General features: G+C 45.3%; 2 protein-coding genes across 5 annotated transcripts in view; both read left to right on the top strand.

Moving 5' to 3' along the window:
- LOC110293239 (myb/SANT-like DNA-binding domain-containing protein 3) overlaps positions 1 to 3,605 on the top strand; it is a 124,055-nt gene extending 120,450 nt beyond the window's left edge. For 3 of the 4 annotated variants that reach the window (XM_021161106.2, XM_021161102.2, XM_029476610.1), the window contains one exon: positions 2,474 to 3,605. In XM_021161106.2, the coding sequence (XP_021016765.1) occupies positions 2,474 to 2,558 (85 nt within the window). In that variant the 3' untranslated portion in view covers positions 2,559 to 3,605. The remainder of the gene's footprint in view (positions 1 to 2,473) is intronic. The other variant, XM_029476611.1, reaches the window with a different exon arrangement.
- A 379-nt stretch (positions 3,606 to 3,984) lies between these two features.
- Cavin4 (caveolae associated protein 4) lies at positions 3,985 to 13,085 on the top strand. The gene is made up of 2 exons (XM_021161615.2): positions 3,985 to 4,504; positions 11,549 to 13,085. The coding sequence occupies exons 1-2, from the start codon at positions 4,097 to 4,099 to the stop codon at positions 12,248 to 12,250; spliced, it is 1,110 nt and encodes a 369-aa protein (XP_021017274.1). The 5' UTR covers positions 3,985 to 4,096; the 3' UTR covers positions 12,251 to 13,085.
- The last annotated feature ends 10,504 nt before the right edge of the window (positions 13,086 to 23,589 follow it).

The following is a 23,589-nucleotide window of genomic DNA, read 5'->3' on the forward strand; positions in this document are numbered from 1 at the left end:
CCAACTCCCCATAGTTGTCCTCTGACCTACACACACACACACACACACACACACACACACAACCAACTCCCCATAGTTGTCCTCTGACCTACACACACACACACACACATGCGCACATGCACACACATGCATACAGGTGCACGTACACATCTTCTGAATAAATAAATGTTTGAAAAACGCATCCATTGTATGTTAAAAGACTTGTTTGCAGCACAGTTGACAGTAAGTGGATATTTCAACTGGAGTAGAAACATGTGAGACTGAACTGGAAAAGTCAGAGCAGAATATCCTGCCTTCTCTCCTTGCTTTTTCCTCACCTCTTCCTGCTCTCTTTAAGGTTTGGTTCTCATGTTCCATGAACATTATCTTTGTATTCTCCTGCCGTTTGAGGGCCAGGGCTTGGGGCAGAGAGTCATAGCATATCAAGCAGATATTGACAAGCTGATTGGATTGTTAGGCCATCTATCTAAGGCCTGGAAAAAGACCTGCAAGAGTCCCAGCACCCTGGAGGCAAAATGGTAAATCTAGAAATGATGGAAAAATGTTCCCTGAGTAGCTGGTACTCTCCATGAAGTTTAGGCACTAAAGTCAGCATGCTTTATTCCACAGAACAGATGATCTGCCTTTCGGCAAGACAACTGAGCATAAAATTGGGCAGTAGATCAAAGCTGGGACAGAATGCTATAACAAACAATGACAACAGGAAAGGAAGATGGGAAAACCAGTTAAAAGCCTCACGGCCTCGGCCGTTTCACACAGGCTCAGAGGCTAACCCCCTTGCCTGCGGTCATTCAGCTCGCAAGGGGAAGTGCCTGGGTTTGGACTCAGTGCTGTTTGATCCTTCAGTTATTCCTCTTTCTACTGAACCATTGAGAGATGGGGCCATGTTGAGTTGTGTTAGGATTAGATCAGCGAGGTGTGACCATTGCATGGGGACAGCAACCAAACTTGATGTTGTCAAGGTTTAGCGTGTTTGAACCCTATTAATGGTCCTGTGCAGAACTGATTGGAATGGGGCTGGTGCGTGATAAGAGGAGACCATTTAGGGCGTTAGTAGAGGAAAGTCCCGAGTGGTAGGACGAGTGGTTATACTATCCTGACATTTGTGCCCCATTATGGCCACGTTTACTGCCATATAGGAAATACAGCCTTTTCCCACCCCAGCCCCTGAATAGCTTGCTGTCTTGTATGTGGAATCTTGTGATCATGTTCTTGGACCACACCACTGAATTTTTAAGGCATGCCTCTCCCATGTAGTCCATTAGGGGACAGCTGTACATCTTTGATGGCTGTTTCTTGTGAGGATTCTTTCTTTAAATGGATGTTCCTACCACCCCACTTATCTGTGAGTCATATTTTCTTCTTTTATGCTTGGAGGCTTTTATTTTTTTTCCAGACTATTAGAATGGCAGATTGGCAGGGACTTTGAACATGTCTTAGCCAAACTCTACTGTATAGAAGGAAAAGGCCTGGTCCCAGGAACTTGGAATTCCTCCCGGTCATGGTGGGTTAGTGACAGTCGAGACCAGTTGCTTGGCCTGTCAGCCAGCTCCCTCGTTATGAAATGGATATGATCCCAGCCCTGTCTGCATCAGACTATATTTATAAGGATTAGTGAAAGAAAATCCACTGAAACTATCAGAAACATTGTCGTTAAGGCTTTTAGGTTAAGGCAAAGCAGCGCTCTTTGAAACTGAGTGCAAACATGGGATATTAGGGCAAATACAGTGGAAATGGTCTTGTAATGAGGCTGTTTGCACAGAGGAGCATCGGATTTGCACAGATGGCTACTACCGATACTAGGCGGTTGTTACTAACAGTAGGATCCAAACTCAAAGTGGCCAGAATTCATCTCAGTGCCTTACTCTGCATTCACACACTCCTTTGCCAGAGCTGATCATGCAGTCTGGTGGGTAGAGACAGGAATAGTTAACACTGTGGAGGTTTGTTCCCCATTAGGACCACCTTTACCGAAATGTAAGATCAGGGACCAGGAATCCCTCACCTGTAGGGAGGGGCCCAGTCTCCTGGGCGGTTCTGTGGCATGCCGCAACTAGGTGTACTCCAGCTCTGATTGACTTAGAGGACTTCCGTGCATCCTGTCTGAGATCATCGGTGCCGTGCTATTGCTCTCCGCCAGCGAAGCCTTCCTCGTCGCCTTGGCGCTGTGATAATGCTCAGGAAAAGTAGTGAGATGAGCCTCTTTTTTACGGTCACCGCCATCAGTCGCGGGAACTGAGGACTTACCGGGCCAGAGAGGCCGACGTCCCTCTCAGAAATGTGTATCAGCAGTGTGCGACCCCTCCCAACTCCAGCTATGGAGCAAAGAACAACCAGTCATTGTGCCTTGAACTAAGTCTCTTACTTCCTTTTCTAACGGGTGCTGTGTATATAAACTGTGCGTTACTTTGACATAGTTTAAACATCCTTAACTGATTTTGTTTTTTTAATTTCTGTATTTTCAATGCAACAGGAAATGCCCCAAGAACAATAGAGGGCGGAGGCAGAAGCAGAACCTGGGTCATTTTACTTCAGACACTTCATCCAGAATGGTCTGAGCCTTGGACTTTTACATGCACACTGACCACGTGATGTACATTTATTATGTCTTTTTTTAAAGAATGGAAATATTTATTTCAGAGGCCTTATTTTTGGACATTTTTAGTGTAGTACTGTTGGCTCGTATTTAGGATATTTAGCTACAACAGTTTTTGACTGTTTAGTAGTCTCTGTTTTACGTTTTTAAATACAGAAATTGGCTTCACGAATTTGTAACACATGGTAATACTACTAAGACTTGTCCTTTATCCATGGAATGTAATATTTTTGCAGAGACGGATGGACCCACTTCACGGTGGTCATAAAGTCATACTTCTTCCCCAGTGACCACAGCAAATGACAAAGCATGAACTAAAGTAAAGATGTTTACAGATTACTTTTCTTACAAAAAAAAATCTAGAGGACACTGTGTTTAAATAGATATTTAAATGTTTTTGAGATTTTAGTATCTGATTTTTTTTAGACACTTCCCCTATTGCATGGGCTGCCAAGCTGTGTGTGTGTGTTAGATGTAACATATTTATAAGCTGTACAAACTGCAATTGACTATTTCTCTCCTTGAAGAAATGATCCTAATCATTTTAAAAGGGACCTGGGAATTAACGGTGGAACAGGTCACTGAAAATAGGTTTAGATATTGTCAAGATAGGGCGTTTAATGAGCAGATTGCAATAAAACCTACAGTATCAGTTAAACTACTTTAATACACATTCATTTTTAAACATGTATTTGTTTTAATATAAATGTACAAATTATATCAGTGTTTGTGAATACAATGCAGAAATAATTGTTAATGATTGGTGCTCTGAAAGTGAGCTTAAAAATGACCTAAGACCTCTAATTCAAATCTGTCCTGTAGTAGCTCTATTAACAGGTCGTTGGTGTTTCAAAGTCTGAACTGTGAGTAGAATGTATCGAGGCGTTTAACGTGTAGTTTAGCCAGTCAAAGGTATGCATGTAGAGTTTAAAGACTATGTTTAAACTTAAATATTAATTTTAATAATTTGATTTGGAAAAGCATGTTATAATATAATGTTTTCACTATACGGTCTGCTTTGTGTGCTCATTTATTGTATTCTTTGATATTGGTCTGTTAGTACTAATAATAGGGACAATTCATAGGACAAGAAGATTGCGGTTCAGATTTCTCTTTCCTTTTATAAACCATCCCCTGAAATAATCCAAAGAGAAAAACTTGGTTCAGTGTTTGAAGCTACTTGGCTTGCAGGCTCAGTATGAGTAACATAGTGGCTTTAGTGAACTTCTTCACACAGTTTCCCCCTCCCACCCACACAGACTTATTTGAGGTCCTTAGTCAGTCGGCAAGCATGTTTGGAACCGGCCCCGGTGCTTTGCAAGGGCTCATGTTGCAGGGCAGTCACGTATGGGCACTTGTAGTTATAAATACTTGACCACTCTCCAGGGTGCGGTTTTCAACCCTTTAAAGCAGCTCCGTTGCCTGCTGCCTAGCCGACTTTTGGCTCCAAGCGTAGGAGCCGGATTGCCGTAGGACACCTTCTGCTGAGAACAAAGTAAAATGGAACACAACGGATCAGCTTCAAATGCTGGTAAAATCCACCAGAATCGGTTGTCAAGTGTGACGGAAGATGAAGACCAAGACGCAGCCCTCACCATTGTGACTGTGCTGGACAGAGTGGCCAGCGTGGTGGACAGTGTGCAGGCAAGCCAGAAGAGAATTGAGGAGAGACACAGAGAAATGGGTAACGCGATAAAGTCTGTCCAGATAGACCTGCTGAAGCTCTCACAGTCACACAGCAATACGGGCTACGTTGTCAACAAGCTGTTTGAGAAGACTCGGAAAGTCAGCGCTCACATTAAGGATGTCAAGGCCCGGGTAGAGAAGCAACAGGTTCGTGTAACCAAAGTCGAAACCAAGCAAGAAGAAATAATGAAGAAAAACAAATTCCGTGTGGTAATCTTCCAGGTAAGCTTGCACTTGGGGCCAGCTCGATGACCATATTCCCTCTCATCCTTTGCCACCGAGTCACAGGGGTTTCCAATGTCACATGTCAGCCATGCTATATGGGAATATACTGAGCTCACCAAATAGTCACCTTGGGAGAGAGAACCATTCCTAACCAATGCTGCTGTCTCTCGCCCATGGGTCAGGCTTCTTACTGGTCATGGAATGTGAACTGTGGCTTGTGGCTCGGGCTATTTCTTGCCTTTGAAACTCAATACTGTCAGGTTCTTTCAGCATTTGAGTCCTATTAAACATAGTGACCCAGTAGACTTTAGAATGTTGGAGCCAAAAGGGCCCTAAGAAATCTCAAGTTTAAAGACTGTTTTTGCTACATAAAAGAAGAAACCGGGAGGTTCAGAGGATGCAGTTCGGGAGTAGAGCACTTGCTCGTGTGGCCGAGGCTTGTGTTTGATTTACAGCAGCCCCCTAAAAGTAAACAGGTTAGGAGTCAGCACCCAGGCAGTCGTGGATTTACTCTAAAACTCTGAATATAGTTTGTCGGTTGGAATGCTTTTTTTTGTATTATTCACAATAAGAAAAGTTAACTGTTTCCAAATCGGGCCATTATTTGTGTTAAAAATGTTGACTGGTTTTGTAAGACAGTCCAGCCCATAGTTCATGGTGACCTAACCCTCACTATTTAATAATCCAGGCTGGCCTCAAACTATGGTGGTGATCCTGCCCCACCCTTCCAAGTGCTAGGATTATAGACATTGAGTCCCAACTCCCCATTAAGTTTTATGTCTTAATATTATTCTTACAATAATACAGATATAGAAGTCCATAAATAATTCCTTACTCAATTGAGAAGCCCTTTTCCCCCCCTAAGATCCTATAACTGCTCGATTTTTTTTTTTAAAAACCCCATGGGAAACACATATATTGTATTGTAAAAATACAGTATATTTCTTAAGCTCTTGTAAATTAAATGGACAAGTTGGACTCTTTAGTCACATTAAGAATGAACGATGATAAGAAAAGACAAAGCAGATGACAGCAGGGATCTTTGCTTGCCTATTTAAACACTAGCCGGTACAGAACTGTAAATCCAAAGTACAAAGGTTAGGGAAGGCCCGTCTCTCCTGTTCTGCTCTTGGGAGAATTAGTTGGCACATTTTGGGAGACGTTTTTGATAGTATGTATTATGAACTTTAAAATTTTCCAAACCTACTGGCCCCGAATTTCCTGTATGTCAGAGGATTTGTTGTAAGCATAAAATCCGGAATGTGTGGGAATGTCCATCCATGCATACACAACAGCTATATACTTTTAAAAATGGAAGTCAGTGTGCACAGAACCCTAGAAGAGCAGGCAACATGCAATGCAGAAACAGTGATAGAAACATCAGGCCTGTAACTTCCCGTTCTCTGTGCATTCGGCAGTGTCCCAGACTCAAGTTACGCTGGAACGGGCGAGAGGTATTTTTGGATTTGTTTTTAGCAGTTCACAGGTTATTTAGGGAAAAGATGGGGAATTTCGAAGATAGAAGAGTAAACTGGTGTCTTTAAAGTTCTTTCCCATCACCCTTTTCTTATAAGCTCTGAGAGGCCTTTCTCTAGGCTTAAAAATGTCACCTGACTTCAGGTGTCCATTCCAGTACGGGTGCAGATAGTGGTGAGCTGGGCATGGGACCAAAGAATAGATCCATTCACCTCTGGGACATCAGCTGCTGCCTGGGTGCTCGCCCTCCATGTGCATGCTCATGGCAGGAAGAACACTGGGGGTCCCAAGTGTCTGGGGAACCTATAAGCAAAGCAGTTCCCTCAGGGTTCACAGAAGCTACAGCAAGGAAACAGAAATTTCACCTGGCTCCAGCTATTGGTGAAATTCTCTCCCTGACCCCTACTTGAAAAGCTGTTTTTCTATTTGTTTCTATTCTCTGTAACTTGCTGGTATTTCCTTCCTCTGTTTGGATTCTATAGTTCCATAAAGAAACTCAGAGATACTAGCTAATCATAATTCTCTTTTCTTTTAAGACAGACTACCTTGAAGATTATGCAAAATTAAGATGTATAAATTATGCAGCAGTTTGTCAAAACAAAACAAATTGCTACCTTTTAGAAAGCCTACAGGGAAAATATGAAGATTCATATTGTTGACCTAAGACTGAAATTCCTGTACTTGTTATAGGTTAGAATGTATATAGATGTGATATTTGCATGGTTATTTTTAGCAGTTAAGATTAACCTTAGTTAATTCTCATCGAAGATTGTCCCTTCTAAACTTATTTGAAACTGAGCTAGGCTGCTTAAGTATATCTTCATTTTTATCTGAGATTTTCCTTAAGTTTTCCCAGGCATCTCTTTTGTTGATAATATTTATTGGTGTCTTATCTTCTACAGTTGTATATGTCTAAGCTTTTGCCAAATTCTGAATGTTGGCATTTAAAGGTTGCCTGACATTCTTATCCAGGTTGTTTCTCTTTGAACACTGGTGATCCCTCCCCCTGTGCGTGGGTGGCATGAGCCACAGCGTAGCTTCTCAATTGCAGTTACTTAGGAAGCACAAGTCTGTGGCTAGGAAGTTTTCAGCCTCCTCCAATGATAAGTTCTGCACTTCTGTGTATCCAAAGTGTTGCTGTCTGTGTTCCTTTGATACTGATTCGCTTCCACTTTTCTCGGATCCTTAGCATTCATTCTGTCGTAACAATGGTCCTTTAGACCAGGTGTGGTGGTATAAACCTACAGTCCTGTCAGTTGCCAGGCTGAGGCAGGAGGATTGGGAATTCAGATATCCTGTGATTTTGAGGCATGCCTGAGCTATGTGAGACCCTGTCTCAAAAATAATAAAAAGCTAGTTTTACCTGGACTTTGATATAGACATGTGACTGTATTCAGAAGTCAACTGTAATTTACCCCATTAGCCTTCTGTCGTTAGCACTGTGTGCTTGCCCTTAACTCACAGTGGTACCAGCTCCTGGGGGCTGTGTTAGAATCCCCGGCAAGGTCTTTCCCTACCTTTGTCTCTGTTTGCTTGATTTTGTACTGTCGGCTCTGTGTTTGAAGAGAAAGATGTGTGATACTCCAGTCTCCCCGTGTCTTACGCCTCCACTGCAGGCTTCTGGGGATCTCTGCCTACCAAGTAATACCCCAATGCCCTTTGGCTCTTTCCTTTTCTAATTATACCTTCTTAGGCTCGCCCAGCCCACACTTTTGCTGAGGCGGCTCCCCACAACAGGTGTCAGGAAGGGAGAGGAATAACTTGCCTGCCTCTAACTGATTCATCAGAGAGTCATTAGACGCCCACCTCTGCCTCTTTTATCCAGGAGAGGCAGGGCTCATGAGCATTCTGATCCTGTAGCCAACAAGGCCATTCCAGCTAAGGAATTAGATTCTAAGGATGTGTTCTTGACTATCAAGCTGGTCACGTCTTAGAGTGTGTGCAAACATCCTTCTTGTGTATTTATTCAATCTGTTGAGTGGAATCAACCTGAATTTCAAATGTCAATACCATCTCATTTAGAAAATTTAACTCATGGTCCAGTTTTTAAAAATGTCATAATTCTTTGAGGCCAGCCTGGTCTACAGAGTGAGTTAGTTCCAGGGTAGCCAGGGCTACACAGAGAAACCCTGTGTCAAAAAAGAAAGAAAGAAAGAAAATAAAAGTCATAATTCTTGAAGTTTTTGCCTGTTGTGTTTTAGAAATAACCTCTAAATGGCACACCGGTTTCTTTCACCTGTGCCCTGTGCTGGCCTGTCTCTAGCTGGTTCTCTTCTGACACACTTGGCAGAGTCTGTTCTTCTCTTAAGTGGCTTTGCCCTTCTCCCCTCCCCCGCCCTACTGTGTAGTTCAGGCTGGAGTTGATCTTGTAGTCCTCTTCCCTAGTCCTCCTAAGAACGGGCTATGGTCATGGACCACCGTGGCAGCAAAATAAAGCTGTTAAGATGACGCATTTGATAGGAGACTTCGCTTGACCTGAAGTCATCCTGGGATGGTATATAATTTTCCCAAAGTCAATTTTGGGGAGCAAGCACGTTTACTATATGGCAGCCTGCTTGAAGGTTGGCAGTATTTGCTGTCTGAAAGCACCCCGGACAAACAAGAGTATCTGAACTGGTCTTTTTATGAATAGCAAATAGAAATTATATAATAACTTCTCTTACTACATGTTTCATCATCTACACTATAAAGTAGAAATGTTTTAGTTAATCTGTCCTATTTACTGAATTCTATTCCTCCAGGATGTACCCTGCGTGTCCCCTATCTTTAAGCTATATTTTTTTAGAGACCTCTAAGCCTATGATAAAAAGAGACCTTGAATCTATAACCTGTTCTCCTGGTCAGTTAGAGTTTGCTAATTATCTCTGTTTACCCTGCACCAATTATGCTGTTTTGAGTTTGCTCAGGGGAAGATACCCCAAGAAGATTCCTGGAGTGATAGCCTCATTTAACTCAGTGCTTATCTGTGCTCAGTGATCTCCGGGGCAAAAGGAAGACTTCCAAATAGTGGCCAGATAAAGTTAATTTTATGATTTTCTTAATAAGACTCAGACATAATTTCTTTTTCAGAAAAGATATAAAATGAATCATAATGTAGAAAGTCCCCAAGAATGCAACACACAGAGACCAAACCCCAAAAGTTAGAGACAGAAGGACAGCAATGGTAGTAATCCACTCGGCTTTGCTGTAACTGTGCCGAGCAGCTGTGCTTCTCGCCATTTTTAGTGGATATAGCTGTGCCATTTCACCAGCTGAGTGGTCTCCCTGTGCAAAAGTTTCATGACTTTAATAAATCTTATATATTTTATTTAATCCTTTTTTACAGCCCAGACTTCATCCCCCTCCTGGTTTGCCCCATGACCATTTCCAATCCCATACCTCCTCCCCACTGTCTCCATGAGGATATCCTCCAATGTCCTCACCACCCCCACCCCACCATACCTCCCTACTTCCTGGGGCCTCAAGTTTCTCGAGGGTTAGGTGAATCTTCTTTCACTGAGGCCAGACCAGGCAGTCCTCTGCTGTATATGTGTTGGGGGCCTCATATAAGCTAGTGTATGCTGCCTGGTTGGTGGTTCACTGTCTGAGAGATCTCGGGGGTCCAGGTCAGTTAAGACTGCTGGTCTTCCCATGGGGTTGCCCTCCTTCTCAGCTTCTTCCAGCCTTTCCTCAGTTCAACCACAGGGGTCCGCGGCTTCTTTCCATTGCTTGGGTGTAAGTATCTGCATCTGAGTCTTTCAGCTGCTTGTTGGGCCTCTCAGAGGGCAGCCATGCTAGGTTCCTGTCTGCAAGCACACCACAGCATCAGGAACAGTTGTCAGGGACCCAGGCCTCCCCTTGAGATGGATCCCAATTTGGGCCTGTCACTGGACCTCCTTTCTTTCATGCTCTTCTCCATTTTTGTCCCTGCAGTTCCTTCAGGCGGGAACAATTCTGGGTCAGAGTTTTTGACTGTGGAATGCCACATCCCTCCACTTTATGTCCTGTCCCTCCACTGGAGGTGGAGTCTACAAGTTCCCCCTCCCCACTGTAGAGCACTTCATCTAAGGTCCCTCCCTTTGAGTCCTGAGAGGCTCTCACCTCTGGTCTCTGGTACATTCTAGAGGATCCCCCTACCTCCTGAGGTTGCCCTGTTTCCATTTTTTCTGCTGGCCCCCGGGGCTTCAGTCCTATTCCCTTTAATGTCATCTCTACATAATATTTCTAGCCCTTACCTCCCTCCTGAATCCCGGTTTCTCAGCCTCTCTGCCTGAATACCCACTGTGCATGGAAGGACAGGTCTCTTGCTTCTGTGCTTTCTCAGTTAATGGCAGATTCCTCCCTCTGTTGATCTAGCTGTGGGTTCTATGGGTTCTGACTTTCCAAGCCGAGCTGCAGTCAGAAGACTTCGCACCCCTTTCCCTGCCCGTAGGTGCCCTGTCTTCCCTTTGCTTAAACTCACCACTGCACTGTACATTCTCCTTGCTTGTCCTAACCCATATGCCTTGTTTCTAGCAGAGCGACACTTGCACAGCATGGGTCAAATCATGTCCCTACTGTCCTCACTATTGGACCTAGAGCCTTTCTTAACCTGGTCTCCTCTGCCTGGGAAAAATTAGGGCATTTGAATTGATTCTTGAAGAAAGCTATCATTTGTAAAGTTAAAAAGAGGTAAAGGGGGCATTGAAGAGAGAGGCAGCCATGCATACGAAGGTGTAGAATGTTAGTGTCCAACTGCTTGGGGCTGAGATGTGACATGAACATCTGCAAGTATGTTGGGGCACGGCCATGGCTATCCTGGGATTTACATCTCAGACTGCTCTAGGGTGGACCCATCTTGCTAGAGGGTTCAAACTCATTTGTGTTTGAGGAATTTGAGAATGGATTGTGTCTCTGGGCTAGAGAAGCAGGAAGGTGGGGTCAGGTCAAGAGCTTTCTAAGCATACAGGAAGGTTCAGGTTCAACCCTTAAACACTGGTGGGCTCTCAGAAGTCTTCAGTGGGTTCTAACCAAACTCTGCTTGTAAAAGTATTTCTCAGGAATCTCTCAGATAATGAATGGTCTGGAACGAGAGGGCCTGGGGGAGACTGATGGCCCAAGTTCAGACCCGAGGCGGTGAGGAGCTGAGTTAAGGCATGGGTAGAGGAGTGAGGAGCGAGCTCAGTATGCTGCAGTGTCATTGGTGGAGCTTGATGGCCAGTTGACTGTGGGACAAGAGGGTGAGGATGTATTTGGGGTGATGTTCCTGAGATCTCTACCTTGTGTGTTGCCTAGATGGCCACCGGTGCTGAGAAAGGCAGGAAAGGCAATATAAAGGATAAGGATAATGGACAGGCCTTGACGCTTGTCCTTCTGACTGTGCTATAGTTAGATGGAGAAGTTTGTGAGCTTTGGAGTGGAGAAGTGAAGATACAGTATTGTGAGAAAAAGGCCAAGGAGAGAGAAAGAGAGAGAGAGACCCTGAAAGATGTAGGCTGGGGACAAACAGCAGGAGGGCGGGTGGTAAGGTGTGAGGTGTGGTCAGAGGTAAAAGCTGGTGCCTGCTCCAAAGGAAGTACTCACATGCATTGTTTTTCTCTCCTCCAGGAGGACGTTCCCTGCCCCGCATCCCTGTCTGTTGTTAAAGACAGAAGCCTGCCCGAGAACCAGGAGGAGACCGAAGAAGTCTTCGATCCCCCAATAGAGCTCTCCTCAGATGAGGAATATTATGTTGAAGAAAGCAGATCTGCCAGGCTTAGGAAGTCAGGCAAAGAGCACATTGACCACATTAAGAAAGCCTTTTCCAAAGAAAACATGCAGAAGACACGGCAGAACCTTGACAAGAAAGTGAGCGGGATTAGAACGAGGATAGTCACTCCTGAGAGGAGAGAGAGGCTTCGGCAGTCGGGAGAGAGGTTGAGGCAGTCGGGAGAGAGGTTGAGGCAGTCGGGAGAGAGGTTGAGGCAGTCAGGGGAAAGATTTAAGAAATCGATTTCCAGTGCCGCTCCCTCAAAGGAAGCTTTTAAGATTCGGAGCCTTAGGAAAGGGAAGGATCCCAAGGCTGAGGGCCAGGAGGTAGACAGAGGAATGGGCGTGGACATCATCTCAGGTAGCCTGGCTCTGGGGCCCATCCATGAGTTCCACTCTGATGAGTTCAGTGAAACTGAAAAGGAGGTGACCAAAGGAGGGTACAGTCCCCAAGAAGGAGGGGACCCCCCAACGCCTGAGCCTTTGAAGGTGACTTTTAAACCCCAGGTGAGGGTAGAGGATGACGAGTCACTCCTGTTGGAGCTAAAGCAGTCCTCATAGAGGATTTAAGTACGAGCATCCATCACTTGGAATCATGTGGTTGTAGTTTGAATGGTGTGGTATTCTTATTCATTTATATTCATCCGCAGTGGAAAGGCAGATGGTAGAAAAGCTTCATTTCTTACCTCTAAAATCCTAAAGACGCTGGAACTATTATATACAATTTTTGTACAATTTCCTTGGGAATTCTATTCCCCTGAGAATATATGACTCTGACAGCACCCCACCCCTGTTCGCCTACCCCCTTACGTCATGCCTTTTCGTGGCAGCTCTTGGCCAATGAGAAAATAGTTGCACGGCTCTGGTCAGTTAGATGATATGCCATTCGTAACACAGGAACAACGAATCTGCTGTGCCCGTTGTTCATCAGCAAACTCTAGATCTGGGTCAGGATTGACACATCCAGTCAAGAAGGGGAGTAGCTGATGAGTACATCGTGTTATCCAGATGTTCACATCTGGAGATTCATTAGTGAGTCAGTCGCCTTATGAAGTTCTTGTGTGAGGGAAAGGAAATAGAAGTCTGGGGCTTGAACATTTTAGCTGCGGCAACATAACTTTTTTCTAGTGAGATACTTGGCTGGTCGCCACGTATTCTCAATGCTAAAATGAGAAGGGCTCGCTGGTCCTGTACTTCTTGGAGGACTTGAGATCTGAGGTGGTGTCACAGAGTGTGTGAGAACGAGGCACACAAGTGGAGAAGCCCACAAATCACACTGGCCTCCCCGCACCCAGAATGGAACAGTTACATCTGTGAGGAAGCCCTCCGCACAGGCTCCAAGGCCAGAGCTGAGCGGAAACTGGGGTGGTTCACAAGTCTTCACGGAATAAAGAGTGAAAAATGAATGCTTGCATGGGTGCCGTCTCGTTAAAGGCTGAGACTATACCTTGGCCTTTTAGCCGCGTCTTAACATATTCCTTGGAAATCTGCCTCTAATTGCCTTTAGATTCGGACGTGGGGTGGACGAGTGCAGGTGTTTGCACTGCACGAGGTACAAGTCTAGGGCTCAGTTGTCAAGTGGCTTTTCTGGTGTCTGCCCTGATGTGCTGGGCATGGGAATGACTTCCGGCCCGCCTGTTTTCCAGAGTGAGCTCTTTAGGGCTAAGAACAGCTCCCCTAAGCTTCTGTCACAGCCACCTTGGAGGGCATCCAATTCCTCTTAGCTCTTAGATTTACATCTGGGTGGTCAAGAAGTAGAAATTGCTGCTGAAGGAAAACCATACCGATTCCACACTTCCAGCACACTGTAGTCTTCAGGTCATTTTCTTGATATGGAAAAGATGGTAGGATTTTTGATATATATATATATATATATATATATATATATATATATTACTCACATTTAGTTTAATTTGGAATATTCATGTAGTACTTAAATAAATGCAGGCATGGCGGTGCATGTCTGCTTACCCCAGCACTGAGAAGGCTGAAACAGGTCACAAATGGAGTGAGCCTGGATTCTCTTTATATATACAGATCAGTATAGTTTCCTTTTCACATGGCCTAAATACATACATGTTCTTCTTGCTGCCTCCTCTTCCTCTTCCTCCTCCTCCTCCTTCTCCTCTTCCTATTCTTCCTCTTCTTGCTCCTCCTTTCTCCTCCTCCTTCCTCGTCCTCCTCCTCCTTTTTGGTTTGTTTGTTTGTTTTTGTTTTTTTTTTTTTTTGAGACAGGGTTTCTTTGTGTGGCCTTGGATGTCCTGGAACTTTCTCTGTAGACTAGGCTGGCCTCTAACTCACAGAGACCTGCCTGCCTCCGCCTCCTGAGTGCTGGGGTTAAAGGCGTGCATCACCACTACACAGCATCTTGCTCTCTTTATACTGCAAACTAAAGCATTGAATAAAACTTTGAAAGAATAATTCCAAACCCATTTTCATAACAGCTGAGAAGGAGGTTAGGTGTTCAAGAATAAATTTGAATGTGAGATGATGTTATTGCAAAACGTGAAGCCAGGGTTGTGGTTGTAAATCTTTTAACCAATGACGAATGGTAACCACAATATGCAAATGAAGGATGAGTTAACCGATGGTAAATCAAGGCTCGAGGGCATATAGGGAAGTTACAGCTGTGGTAAGTCGAGGGTGGGAAGAATATCGAGACGTTACAGTGGTTGTTTTCAGTTTGTTTCATTTGGTCTAAAATATTTGTCTGCAAATATCTAGGGCCTTTGTTTACTGACTCATTAATATCCAGCCTTAGCGGCTTTTAAAGCGTTGCACCAGCAGCTGTGTTAGAGTCTGACTGGGAAGGAGCTATGGCCCGGCCAGCTCCTTGTATTGCTAGCGTTTGGCACCAGAACCACCGGATGTTTTGTGCTGCTGACGGCTCACTGTAATCCTGTGCTCTGTGTTCACTAGCAGGAGTCCCCCTCCATGTTGTAAGATCATGAGTCAGCATCTTTTCATGTCTAGGACATCCCTAAATTCTACATTAAGGATCTCTTGCACCAGTCCCTCCAGGGGTGACATTCAGCCGGTGGTTTGGGGAGATGTACCTTCCACCTTAGACCATGGCCAAGTTCATCCGTAACTTCGCAAAGAAGGCACCATCGATGGTGGCCGCTACGGTGACTTACTCGAAGCCTTGATTGGCCACATTTTGGTACTACGCCAAGGTTGAGGTTGTTCTCCCAACCCCTGGTGAAACCCCTATGTGAATTCAGAGCTTGAAAAAAATAATTCAGCCGGGCGTGGTAGTGCATGCCTTTAATCCCAGCACTTGGGAGGCAGAGGCAGGTGAATTTCTGAGTTTGAGGCCAGCCTGGTCTACAAAGTGAGTTCCAGGACAGCCAGGGCTACACAGAGAAATCCTGTCTTGAACCCCCCCCCCAAAAAAAAAGAAATTCAAAGTGCTAAAACTGGTAACTTCAAACACTTCCGATTTATGTTCTTATTTGAACATTCTTGGACCATGTGTGGAATGAGACTACTATCTGAATAAAATACTAGCTGTCATTAAAAATAAAATAATCTCTTGTACCTTCTACCTTCTTTCATGGCGTGGAGATGATGGGCTGCAAAATTCACACACTCACTTAACGTTAGTGACATTCTAGACAGTGTTCATTATTTTAAAACATCCGGTTACTTACTGATCTGTAGTGCAGTGTTACACACCAGGCTTTAAATAATTTACTCAAGTCAAACCCTTCGCGGGATTTACCCACTTCTGGGAGTGAGATGGAGCAGAGCAGCTGCCACAGATGCTAGGTGGGGAGCTGGGGTTGAGGCTCTGCCAGGGGAGGCAGGGAAAGGCAAGCCTGTCTCCTGCATGTGATGATCCAGGTATCGGAGTCAACACAGGGGTTCGGCTTGTCGAGAGTGGATTTGTGTGTATTCCCCAAAACAAGTTTTCATGAATAAAAAGTAGAAGCCAAAGTAAAAAAATCCAACCATTTTGTCTTCTTTGCCTTTTGTACATTATGTTGGCTTGGAACAGGCCTGGTGGGCGTGGTTCTCTTTTATGCATGTCTGTGTTCGTGAGTGTACACTCGTGTGTTAAGGTCAGAAGAGGCCATCAGGTGACCTCTGGCAGGCCACCTATTCTCTGGAGGCAGGATCTCTCCCTGAAGGTAGTTCTCCCACTTTCTCATCTAGGCAAGAAGCTAGCAATCCTTCTACCTCTGCCTGCCTTTTACAGGTGAGCTTCTTTTGTGGGTGCTGGGATTCTAACTGTCATCCTGAGGGTGACAGAGCAAATACTCAGAGCCATCTCTCAACCCTTCACTGTATTCTTATCTGCTACAGGTCTTGGATCACATTATACAAAGTGTCCCTCCGAACCACGTTAACTGCTTTTTGATGACATGAAATCACTGGACTCCTTTCGTTTTTCTTTTGGGACAGGTTTTCTGTAGCTTCTGGTTTTCTGGTAAGAAAGTTCAGGTTTGATCTCCAAATAAGGAGAGGGCTAGCCATGTTTTCATCCTGGCGCCTGGTCTGTAGTGAAGGCGCTTGCTGCTCATTTTTGGGCCACTCCTGTGACTCCTTTGAGCAGGCGATGTCCTGGCATTTTCGGCTGCCCCCTCCCAGATCAGAATCTAGCAGTGCTGGGCGATCAAGAATAGCTGCTGCTTCATTCTGAGTCTCGCAGGACTCACCAACCCACGCTCCCGTGGGCTGCTTTTCTTGCTAGTCTGCCCTCCCTTCAGCACACCCATGCCCTTGAGAAGTAAAACTGCCTCCTTGTAGGTTGAAGGCCACTGTGAGCTCTTCAATCTATTCATTGCTCAAGGCCAGAGCTCTGCCTGCTTGTTGTGTGTTTCAAAGAAAGACAGCTCCCGATCCTTAACACGGGTGGCTTTCTTCTTGTGTATTGTTTGGCACCTGAAATTCCAAGTAAGGCAGCACACCATTCCATTTAGACCGTGATAAAAGCCTCTGTAACCCACTACACTGGCCAAGGCCAGTTGCCAGGGTACGTGTGGCTGCTCAACAAAATGGCCTTGGTTGCAGCAAGAACACCCATTTTTACCGTGATCCTTTGGTGTTTGTCACCTTGGAGCTGAATAACAGCATAAAACATCAGAATGTGCTGGGATTTAAAAATGCATTTGTAGGGCACATTCTTTCCCCTTTCAAGTTCTAGCTGATGGAAACACCATACAAGGCTTAGTAGCAAATTGCAGACCAAAGTGCCGACTTTACCAGAGGCTTTGCATATACAGGAATTCCCCCAAATATAAGGCATCTGTCTGACAAGTTACGATGGTAAAGGTAGCATGGAGCCATGACCGGAGACAGGCCTTTGTGTCTCCTTGGGGACCTGCATGTTGTGGGTTGCTTCGGGAGGAGGCAGGTTTTGGAGCAGGGCATCCCATTTCATCAGTTGGTGCTGAGGCCTACAGGCCTGTCACTCATGGCCATTGAGAGTAGCTGAAATGAAAGCTTACCCTCTGCAGCGAGCCTCATCCCGACCAGGAGGTGGCAAGGGGTCAGGAGGTAGATGGTTGGGATGGGAGCACAGAATCTACTACATATGAAAGCAGGGTTCAGTTTGAAGGCACTGCCTAGTTTAAGTCCTAATGTGCAGAGTTCAAAATGTCCCCCGTGGGCTGGAGAAATGGCTCAATTACTTTTGCAGCATTTTGTTCGCACCCACAAGGTGGCTCAAAGCAGACCTAAACTCCAGATCCAACATTCTCTTCCGAACCCTACGAAGTATGCGCAGTTACACAAGCATATACATAGACTGAACACTCGAGAATAAATACATCTGTCTTTTTTATGTGACCCAATGAACTTGGTTCTTACCCCATACTGAGGTCTGTTTTGGACATACTGAACTGAAGTGCTATTCTTAAGTGAGGGCTGATGGGGGAGAGCTATAGATCACAGCTTAGAGGAGAGGCTGAGATTCACACGTTTTGGGGGTGGGTGGGGGGGTGGGGTAGTATCTCATATCCCAGACTTACCTCAGGCTTGTTGTGTAAGTAGCCAAGAATGACCTTGACTCTTTGACCTTCCTGCTTCCATCTAGGGCCTTGCATGTTAGGCAAGCACTCTACCAATTGAGCTAAACACCAGCCTCATGCACTTCTGACAAAGTAGATAGGTGAAGTTTTCATCAGTCAATCTTGACAGTTTGAAAGGAAGGGTTTTCATAACTGACAAAATCCCAAATTGAGTTTTACCTCCAGAAAAATCTCCCCGGTGACTCTGACACCATTAATTAGGAAGGGCCAGAGGTTCCTCAGACATGGCTTCCTAAGCTCCCTCTCTCAGTTAACTTACTTCAAGAGGTGCCTGATGCACACAAGGGGCACAGTGAGTAGGGTTTGCTGGGTCCGTGAAGGTACCACTCCTGCTGGTTTGCCCGCTATGCCACATTGTAAAACACCCAAGATTCTAAGAATCTCATGGGCCCATTGTCTTCATTTATTAGATCTCGTTAGACTTTCCATCAGAGCATGCTTTCCATTGACAACCATAGCTGAATAGATACCTCAGTTTAGGATAAAATAAAATCCGTTGAAATGAGTGTCTTCTTTAACTGTAGGAATACCTTCCCCGCCTCCAAAGGCGGAACTGTTAGACTCTTAAAACTCCCCTGGAAAGACCCCTGAGGGGCTGCTGGGAACCTTTGCCTCCCCATCCCCAAATCCTTCCTTCCTCCTGAATTGAATGCATTGTGGGTGAGTTTCCCTGGAGACAGGAGTGACTCTCAGGCTCCTTTGGAGCCCAGTCAGTTTTCCGTCCCTCCACACCCCCTGCCTAGAGGGGCAAGGGAAGTCTAAGAAGATTCTCACTGCGTGTTCTTTTTAGTTTTTGAGATTGTAATATTATATATATATTTAGTGTTTGGCTTTATTTTGTTTTTTTGCTTCTTAAATATTATCTTTTTAGTATTCATAACACTATTAGCAATATTAATAAATAACACTAATACCTATTAACACTAATAATTTAATTTTAATATTAATATTACCTTTTAAAATATTTCCCTGCATATATGCATTATACAACTGCGTTCCTGGCACCCAAGAATGCCAGAAGGCGTTAGGTTCCCTGGAACTGGACAGATAGGTGGTTATGCGTCACCACATGGGTGCTAAAAACTGAACTCAGGTCCTCTGCAGGAGCAGCAAGCTGGCATCTTTCCACCCCGACTGATTTTTTTCATGTGTGCGTATGAGCGAGTGCAGGTGTGTGTGTGTGTGTGTGTGTGTGTGTGTGTGTGTGTGTGCGCGCGCGTGTGTGTGCCATGACATCAATGTGGAGATCAGACCACAATGCCAAAGGACTGGTTCTCCCCTTCTACCTTGTCAAGGTGAAAGAGGTCAGCTCAGGGCATTTGGAAAATTCCACCAGACCCCTCCCCTCCTGGAAGAAAAAGGTCATGAAACCCTTAGGCACCCCTCCCCGCCAGAAGGGAGAGGCTTAATTACATTGCTGGAACCACTGGGTGGTGGTGGTGGTGGTGGTGGTGGTGGTGGTGGTGGACTGACCATGGGCCACCTGCTGGTGGGGGAGGCCCAGAGCACACAGACACAGGGCACGTTGGTCACCTAGAGACAAGGGAAGTCCTTGCCACCTCATTCCCTAAAGACCAGTCAGTTTAAAAGTCACACTGTTCTGCCAATCACATTGTGCCTAATGGCTGCTCCTCTGAAAACTATATAAATACTTGCTGCATGAAATGTGAGTGGTTGACACTTCTCCTTCGGGTGTAGGACGACCCCAACACGTTGGAACAATGAGTTCCTATTGCTTTTTGCATCGATTCCTCGCTCCGAGTCATTCACTCAGAGTCCCCGGTAAACTAAGGCTCGCCATAGTCTTACAGAGGCAGGTCTCTGTTTTTGTTACTGCTGCAATTGTGTACTGCAGACTTGTTGGCTATTGGGCAATTCTCCTATCTCTGTCTCCTACATTTCAACAGGAGTGCTAGCGTTCCTGATGGACACCACCACACCCAGATTTGTGTGTAGGTGGCCGAGATCAAACTCAGGTCACCAGGCTGGTGCAGCAAGTCTCCCTGGCCCCAGATGACCTAAGTCAGGATAAGGGAACAAAGAGCAGTTAAGACAGAAGGAGCAGGCTGCCGCTGTTTTCTGGTGTCTGGAAGGTTTCTCAGATACAGTGGCTACAATGTTTTAGGTCTGCTTCAACCACGTAGGGATTTACAAAGAGTTTCAAGTTTGTTCCAGAGACAGAAGGCTGAAGTGAGCGAGGATATTAGGAAGGTGCCTCCTCTGGAGGCTGCCTGTGTCTCCCCTAACACTAACCTCTACCTGTTCCTGCGCTATAAGCACTAGTTATGTCAAGCAATTTGCATAAATTTCCTGACTTAATAAAGTACTCTTACAAAATGGATTTAGAAGCGAAATATAAGGACTATAGCTGGTCCAAGTTCTCAGAGTTTGATTGTGGGGAGCAAGGGGCAGAGCCTGGAGCGGAGTATGCTAGGCTTTCTTATGGACTTAAGTTTCTTACTGAAGGAGAACACAGATAGGAGCACACTGAACAGAGCAGTGGCATAGTTTTGTTAGTTTATTGCCTTTTTACTTGTTAAAAAAAAATCACCACTTTATACCGAAAGGTAACGACTGTACTTGGCTTAGTTTTTGTCTTTTTCAAGGAAACCAACCAGACTTCAAATGTTTTCAAAGCGAGAGCTGGAGTGTCCTCTGTCCTGCAAAACATCATTGCAACTCAAGTCTGCCACCTAGTGGACATTATGATAGTTGTTTGTCTGTTGCATGCCAGTCCTTAATCAAGAAGGAGACAGCATGATTGGTTTTTTTGTTTTGTTTCGTTTTTTTATTTTTGCTTTTTAAAAATTAGATATTTTCTTCATTTACATTTCAAATGCTATCCCAAAAGTTCCCTATACCCTCCCCCACCCCCCGCCCTGCTTCCCTACCCACTCACTCCCACTTCTTGGCCCTGGCATTCCCCTGTACTGAGGCATATAAAGTTTGCAAGACCAAGGGGCCTCTCTTCCCACTGATGGCCGACTAGGCCATCTTCTGCTACCTATGCAGCTAGAGACACAGCTAGAACACGGCCAGCAGACTGGACCTGGCCAGAGAGAAGCAGTAAAAGAGTCGGGGGGGCGGGAGGGGGAAAATGAGGGGGGCAGAGATGAAGACAAAGAGAGGACCAAGAAAGCATACACAAAAATACACAAAATAGCAGGGTTATAAGGAGAGTGAGTGACTGCGGAGAGGGAAACCCATGAGGGGGAGGTGGGGATAGCTGAGAAGAGCTAGGATGGTAGGTAGCAGGACACTGAGAAGAGCCAGGTTGCCAGCACTCTCAATTGTGTAACCAGTACTCCTGTGACACTGAAGAGCTGGAGGCCAGTGTGTGCTTTGGTATGCTAATAGCACCACGGGTTGCCTCTTAGCTTTGTTTCTTCTGCCAGGGTTCGGAAGAATGGCTGCTTTGGGTATAGGGAACCAACCTCACAAGTTCCCCAGGAATGCTGGCTTTTGTCTGACTGTCAGAATGTGGGGAAATGAAGTTTCCTCTGGACCTGACCCAGAGAGAGACAGGAGACTGGATGTGACCAGAACTGTCTTCCAGAGAAGCATGAGAGTGCAGAAGTGCTGATAGTGGAGATAGTGGGGTAGCAAGAGCCGTGAGGAAGGGAGGACCCCATGGGAAACAACCAACAAGTATCTGGGAGGAGATACGCCTAATGAGAAGGGGCGGGAGGCTAGCCTTGGGGCTTTTGAAATATATAACAAGTACTGCGAGCAAGAACTGAGGGGCCTGAGGCCAGCATGGGCTTTCATGTGCAACCACAGGTATAAGTCTATTTCTCTTCTGGTAAAGCTTAAGGAAATGGCTCCTTTTGGGGATGAAAAACCAGTTTCACAAGTTCCCGAGGCAAGCTGGGCCTCAGGAATCCTTCTATAGTCCAGCCTGAGCTCACTTATAGTTACACACACACACACACACACACACACTGTCTGTGATACAACGTTTCGTAATGACTTCCTTGAGGTCAGGAGAAGCTTCCCAATAAATAAAGGAAAGTTATTATAGGACTATAATGCTGAGCTGGCCTATTCATAATTCAAATAAGTTACCCTTACTTCTAAAAGTAGATGGAGGTTATTATATTATCTAGTGCCAAAGAAGTTATTATATAGGCGATGTCTAAAATAGTCAGTGGAGCGAGAAATCTTCCCCCTGCTGGCACCATCGTGAACTCAGATCTCTGTATATGACAGTGTAGGACCAGATGAGCCTAATGTCTGGGATGTCCCACTCAAGAGCACAGGAACCACAGTAAGCACCGGCAGCTGAGAATTAAGCTCTGCTTGTCTGCTGCAACTAGGTTAAAACAACGCTAATTATAAAGGAATCCTAGCTTCTGAGAGAGAGTTGGACATGCTCTTTCATCCCAGGAAGCTGCAGCAGCCTTCCTGCTTTTGGAAATGTGAAAAATGGGTAGAAATGAATAGTAACAGACCAGCCTGGTGGATTTGCAGATAAAGACTTTTTATTGTAGATAAGGGGTGGGGGTACAGTGGGTCAGAAACAGAGACAGACAGACAGACAGACAGAGAACAGCCAGAGGCATCTGGAAGAGTCCAGAGCCAAGAAAGAAAGTAGTAGACTGAACATGGCCAGCAGACTAGACTTGGCCATGAGACACAGGGAGGTGGGAGCAGGGAGGGGACAGAGAGCAGAAGACAAAGAGGGTGAGCTTAGTGGGAATCTCAGGGTCATAAGGAGAAAGAGTAGCTGGGGGAGTTTAGGGTAGTGGTAGAGGTGAGAAAAATTAAGATGCGGCATGGACTTTGAAATGTGTAACAGGTCCTTGTGGTAGTGGTGGAGGCCAGCATGTGCTTGGTATGCTAATAGGCACCGTGAAGGGTAGCCATTTGTCCCTTTGCTAGGGATAAGGAAATGGTTCCTTTTGGTAGATGTTGGGGAATGGTTCTAATTGCTTTGTCTTAATTCGGCTCCCAAAAACCATGCTTCCAGAGGTCGAGGGTGCCTGTCCCCAGGGTTCCTGTCCCGAGCTGGCTTTGATTCGTAATAAAGAACTGCCACACAGCCAGTGGCTGTGCAGGGAGACAGAGTTGGGACTTTTGGGTTGCATGGCAAGGGACAGAGTGGAAGAAGGAGAGAGAGAACCGCCATGACGGCAGAGAGGTCAGAGTTAAAGGCTCGCAAACATTTAAGAATCTGGGGAAGCGGTCCCAGGGGCCACTCCCTGGTTTGTGTCTGGGGAACCAAAGATAAAAAATAGATTTAGAAAATGTTAACTCAGGAATACTAAAGGGGAGTGTGTGCTAGCGGCAGGGAGGTTTAGAAGTGTCGAACCATTGAGCTAGTTAGGCAATAAAGTGTGTGTGTGTCTGTGTGTGTGTCTGTGACTCTCTGTGTGTGTATGTGTGTGTCTGTGTCTTTCATTCTCAAATCCAGAAAGCTCTGGCGGTGGCTAAGGCTCCATCACCTGCTGTGAGGGAGCTCAACACAGATGAACTCTTCACCACTCCCGGGAGAGGTAAACAGGCTAGCTTCACAAGCCTAAGTGATGCAGGCTTTTGTCTAGCTGCCAGAATATGGAGTTTCCTTTGGACTAACAGTTATGAGCACACAATGATGTATCTTTGAATCTCCACCCCAATGAACCACTTTATTCACTTGACCTCAAGTTGATATCATCCATACTGTTTTCTAGAGTTGTTATTTATGAGTAGTGACCAGGCTAAGTCAAAATTCTGTGGTTTCCTTCCCTCCATGTTAAGTTTAGGCACGAGTTCTGATGCCCGGCTATCTGCTCTTCTCTTCTCTTCTCTTCTCTTCTCTTCTCTTCTCTTCTCTTCTCTTCTCTTCTCTTCTCTTCTCTTCTCTTCTCTTCTCTTCTCTTCTCT

This window comes from Mus caroli, chromosome 4, assembly GCF_900094665.2.
Source record: "Mus caroli chromosome 4, CAROLI_EIJ_v1.1, whole genome shotgun sequence".
NCBI classification, from domain to species: Eukaryota; Metazoa; Chordata; class Mammalia; order Rodentia; family Muridae; genus Mus; species Mus caroli.

Coding starts and splice junctions, on each gene's coding strand:
- Cavin4 (XM_021161615.2), top strand. CDS start 4,097: ATGGAACACAACGGATCAGCTTCAAATGCTGGTAAAATCCACCAGAAT. Junction 4,505..11,548: donor TCCGTGTGGTAATCTTCCAG/GTAAGCTTGCAC, acceptor TCTCTCCTCCAG/GAGGACGTTCCCTGCCCCGC.